Source organism: Octopus bimaculoides, chromosome 26, assembly GCF_046866305.1.
Source record: "Octopus bimaculoides isolate indiv1 chromosome 26, ASM4686630v1, whole genome shotgun sequence".
In the NCBI taxonomy this organism is placed as follows: Eukaryota; Metazoa; Mollusca; class Cephalopoda; order Octopoda; family Octopodidae; genus Octopus; species Octopus bimaculoides.
The window spans coordinates 26,046,383-26,052,032 of record NC_142953.1 but is presented as its reverse complement, the minus strand read 5'-3'; the positions used below and the strand labels follow the sequence as shown (position 1 = coordinate 26,052,032).

At 35.6% G+C, this 5,650-nt stretch overlaps 1 protein-coding gene across 1 annotated transcript in view; it reads right to left on the bottom strand.

The window, feature by feature from the left end:
• Positions 1-4,768: 4,768 nt before the first annotated feature.
• The window catches only part of LOC149130996 (ceramide-1-phosphate transfer protein-like), a 5,889-nt gene continuing 5,007 nt past the window's right edge, over positions 4,769-5,650 (bottom strand). Inside the window, exon 2 of the mRNA XM_089342378.1 lies at positions 4,769-5,405. Within this exon, the coding sequence (XP_089198504.1) occupies positions 4,904-5,405 (502 nt within the window). The 3' untranslated portion in view covers positions 4,769-4,903. The remainder of the gene's footprint in view (positions 5,406-5,650) is intronic.

Below are 5,650 nucleotides of genomic sequence, written 5' to 3'. Positions count from 1 at the left end.
TGACAAAATATATTTGGTTTCATTGTAATGCACCAAAGATGAAACAGGACATTTGTGTCTGACAAATGAGCATGGATTATCTATCTATCTATCTATCTATCTAATTGAATAAAATAGAGTCAACAAGGAGTTTGGTTAGACAACTATTTTATAAACACTACATACGTTTCGATACAACAGATCCACATATACACAGGATTTAAATTAAGCAATGGTTTACCTGTATAATGGGATCCAGCTGTATCTCGTCAGGTGGTATACAATCGCTGTCCCCATTAGTAAACCTTTGACTTCGATGCTAACACATCTAACTATATATATATATATATATATAGCCTTGTGAGTGAATTTGGTAAGCAGAAGTTCCATACACACACACACATATAAGGGTACTGAAATATATATCATCATCATCGTTTAACGTCCGCTTTCCATGCTAGCATGGGTTGGACGACTTGACTGAGGATTGGTGAAACCGGATGGCAACACCAGGCTCCAACACACACACATGCATGTATACACACAAACACACCAAGCTTAGTAGAGTTTCCATCTACCAAATTTACTAAAAAGAATCAGTTGGCCAAAGGTTATAGTGGAAGGCACTTGCCCAAGGCACTGCACAGTGGGACTGAACCTGAAAACCCATAGTTGCGAAGTGAGCTTCTGAACCACACAGCCATGCCTGCACCTTGTATCTCTTTTACAGCAGGACATTGTGCTTGTCCATCTATCATACTTTAACATCTGAAACCGGGCATAAGGCTACCTCCTCCTATCTTAAATACATGCCTACCACTCAGCTAGGGAGGTTTTTCTTTTTGTTGCAAGTTACTTGGCAACCACACTAGTGCTGGTGCCATGAAAAGAAAGCACCCTAAAGATATTGTCAAGTGGCTGGCATTAGGAAGGGCATTCAGCTGTAGAAATCATACCAAAGCAGGCACTGGAGCCTGACACAGTTCTTTAACCTGTTGGATCCTGTTAAACTATACAACCCATGCCAGCATGGAAAATGGGCATTAAATGATGATGATTATATTTTATATTTATTTTACTTGAAAAGCTCAAAAGCAAAGAGATAAAGATAGCAGAAACAGGTTTGATGCTACTTGAAGTTTCTAGTCTGGACCTGCATGTTGACAGCAGTCACCTTCTCAAAACTTGGTGGTTATTTGAGAATATAGTCCCTACATCTGTGCCTGGGTAGTATTCAGAAAGCCTGTGCAGTCCATTCTAAAGTATGAAGAGGGTGGGGTTATTCTAGAAAATCATCATCATTGTTTTAATGCCCACTTCCCCATGCTTGCATGAGCCAACCAGAGTTTACTGATGTAGATTTTCTACAGCTGGATACCCCTTCCTGTCACCAAGCAAGGAAATATTTCCCCATGGCAAGATAAGGTTTCATGGAAGAATGGAAATGAATCACACTGCTTGTATGACAGGGACACTCATTTACAACCACCATATGATGTCAAGAAGACACAAGCGTACTCACTCACACATACACACAATGAGTTTCTTTCAGTTTCTGTCTATCAAATCCACTCACAAGAGTTTCTTCAGTCTGTGACCATAGTAAAAGACACAATGGGCTTGAACCCAAAAGCCTATAATTGGGAAGCTAATTTATTAACTACACAGCCACATGGGCTAAAAATGAAGACCTTCTACTCAATACCTGGCTGGGCAGCTACATCCAGCAGGTCCCCTTTCACCTGGTTGAAGTTCAAGGAAACTGAATCTAGATCTAAGATCTTCCGATCTGATCTTTTAAACATGGAATGTAAGAACACTTCTCGATCTTAGCCAGAATGACATTCAACGTTTGAGTCGAAAGAACTCTCTCGTTTCGATATTGACATTGCTGTCCTGTGTGAAACAGGACTTACAGGAGAAGGAAAGCTTGAGGAATTCTGGTTATACTTTGTATCGGAAAGAGAAAGTCAAAGGAGGGAGAGAAGAATCGGATGAATCAGTTTTACCCCTTTAGCATTCAGATTACTTTTGTCAAGTATGATGCTTAAGATATCCACATTGTTTTGAATTAAGAATTCCTTATCGCATAGCTTCAAGATTTTGATGGTACAATGGTTTATTTTTAGAATCATATTGTAGGGTAGGTGTGAGAGACCAAACTTGGCTGGTTTGAATATCAAACAGGTAGAATATCTGTGCTGCATATGGTCGGTTTAAATGCTAAGGGATTTCTGTTGAAGCCAGGATTGTATGAGATCATCAACAAAGGACTTACAACTCTCTGTCTACCATTATCTCAAGACATCTTTATTACACTCATTTTATACTCCAGCTTTTGATGCTGCTGAAGATGTGAAAAATCAATGGAAGGACTTCAAAGAACCTAGCTGATTTTCCAAATGATTAATCAAACAATCAATGAGTTAATTAGTTAAATGATTAACCACTTCACTAGTAATAACAAAAGAAGTGAAATAGAATCAGTGTGTATGGTTATCATTGGCATAATGATCCTCCCAAGATACAACAAAATCTATTCCAACACATCATGAATTTTGCCCATCAAATATAAAAATGAGATATTCAAATTGATAAAAAAGGTGAAAATAATGCCATGGACTGTGAACCCTACAACACATTTTTTTGTTGTCAATTCTTACCAATAGATTATGACTTGAAAGTTCAGGCTAAGTTTGGGAGTAAATAAGTACTCAAGTGAAAAGAGAGTGTTTTTGACCGGAGGTAACTTAGCATTGATGTAGCTGTATGAAAGTTGTAAATGGTTAACGTCAAAATTGGTTCTGTAGCATCATGAGTTTTAGATAATGTTAAAAATGCTAACTCCATTTACAATAACATCATAAATAGACAAGAAAATACACCAGAAGCATATATTCCGTAAATTAGGAAGAATAAACACCAACTACGTCCTATGGAGACCAAAGAAAATAATTATGAAAAGAGAAGAATTGAAGGAAGCATATAAAAGTTACAGCTAAAATGAGTAAATTCACAAGAACAAAGAAAGCAGAATTGGAATATGTAGAAAAACAATGAGAGGAGATTTCTAAAACAAGTTTGTATTCAGGATAAAATAAATATAATGCTGTATGGTTTAGAAAACTAACAATCTCCTCTCACAAGAGCAACTGTGAGTGAAACAAGAGAGAGAGAAAACTGATAGAGGAAAACTCAAGTGTAAACCAGTGGTGCTCAACCATTTTCTTTTATCTATGGCTACCCTTTGACTCTTATTTTACTCCAGTGGAGCCTTATAGCTATTCAATGTTTAAAAAACCCTATTGTATTTTTATTATTAATTTTATTAGGGATTATATTAAAAAGAAACTGTTAAAATATGTTGTGTATTGTAAAAGAATAAGCAATTTATTGCTCATGAATTTTAACAAAAAATCTTACATGGACCCCCAAGGGCCATATGGAGCCCTGGTTGAGAACCACTGGTGTAAACAATCCTAAAGACCGAATTTTGAAATAGAAGGAACATTTTTTTCTTAACCTACTTGGACAGCACAAGGCTAGCAATTTCAGGGGAGGGGTAAATCGATGTCATTGACCCCAGTCTGCAGCTGGTACTTACTTTTATTGACTCTGAAAGAATGAAAAACGGAGTTGACTTTGGTGGAATCTGAACTCAGAACTTTCAGACAGACAAAATGCCACTGAGCATTCTGCCTGGTATGCTAACGATTCTGCCAGTTTGCCACCATAGACCAACCTATCATTCATGTTGTGAAAGAAGCCAAAGTTACAGATATGAATAACTTTACTAAAGAAAAACTAAAGAATTGTGACAGGTCCCTTTCAAATAACAAGGCACCAGGTTTTCATAATAAACCAGCGGAACAATAGAAAACAAGAGCACTCCTGGTTAAATATGAACTGTGGACAATAAAACCTTATATCAAGACAAAGCTGAGAAATTGGTAAAAAAAAAAAATTGCCTGGTACCAATCACCTCTGCTCACCCAAAGAAATCTTGAATATGTTAAAGAATATTGAAGCATTAGTTTATCGGTTATTGCAGCTAGAAATCTACAAGATGTGGCTTTTAAGAAAACACCTGCCCCCATATAGAACCATTACTAAGAATCAACCAAAATAGTTTTCATTTGGGGAAATCAACATGGTTGCAAATTCATTTCCATACATAGTCATAAATGTAAATGGACAAATACACATACAATCATACTTATAAATATACATACATAAGTGAAGTAGATACAACCAGACAACTGAACACAAATACTGTGTCATTTTTAAGAACATGAAATATCTCTTGTATTTTGATAATGACATTTTCTCTAAATCATATGAAATATATATATATATATATAGATATATCAAAAGATGTTAACAACAAAATAGCAAAGATGGTATTAAAATATATATAAAAAACAGAATTTTAACAAAATAGAAAATAAAAATTTTATATATATATCACTTAAATGTTAAAGGGGCTTCTGAATGACCTTCTCTGTGTGTGTGTGTGAGTGTGTGTTTGTAACGGTATTCAGTTGTAGAAGAATGCCTCAATAACATATTCATCTAACCCATGCAAGCATGGAAAAATGGACATAAAAAATGATTGAAGATATGAATATACGCATGTGTGTGTGTGTGTGTGTGTGTGTGTATGTACACACATTTGTATGTATATATGTATGTATATGTACATTATATAAATATATATGTATGTGCATATATATATATATATATATATATATATATATATATAAATATATATTTGTGCATATATATATATATATGTATGTATATGCATATACATGTACATTATGCAGTCATAATGTTCATACATGTGAGTACGTGCATAGAATATTTGAATAAATATGTCTGCATGTATTTATGTTCCACAGTAAACTTATAAATTACACCAACATTACGGCAAGTCGTCTAATTCATTCTCAACAAAAAGCTGCTGCAACGTGTCGTATACTACTTTCGAATGTTCTATAACCCGGTCAATCTGTTTGTTGTCATCTTCTTCAGTCTTCAGCTTGGCAACAAGCTGCGCTTTCTTTGGCAGTGTGTACATAGCGATATACACACCTTGCTTGACGAGCCAAGGGTGGAACTTGGCCAGTGTGTCATCGTATGCTTTCTGTGTGAGCACAGAAAGCTTTACATCTTCGGCGGCATGTCTCATTTGTTTAATGAACTCCATCACAAACTCAAAAGCCCTGTGTAGTCGGAGTAGTGTCCTGCTGCCAGACAAGCTATTATTTGTGGTAATTTCATTCTCAATCTCATACTGCATCATTCGGTTGACGGTGACGTAATTCTCCCCGTCTGAAGAATTCCTGTATTTGTGCAAAATGGAAACCTTGCTATTCACCTCCGAAGCAACAAATCCAAACGCTTTGCCAAGAAGATATAAGAATCTGCAAAAGATTAACAAGAAAAAAAAAAAAAAAAGAGTAATAATAGTTTCAAAATTTAGCACAAGGCCAGCAATTTTAAGGGGAGGGAGAAGTTAGCTACATAAACATCAGTAATCAACTGGTAGTTTAATTTATTAATCCTGAAAGGATAAAAGCAAAATAAGCTGGAAGAAATGTACAAAGCATTTTGTCAGATGTGCAAATGGATCTGCAAGTTTGCTGCCTTAGGTAATAATAATAATAAT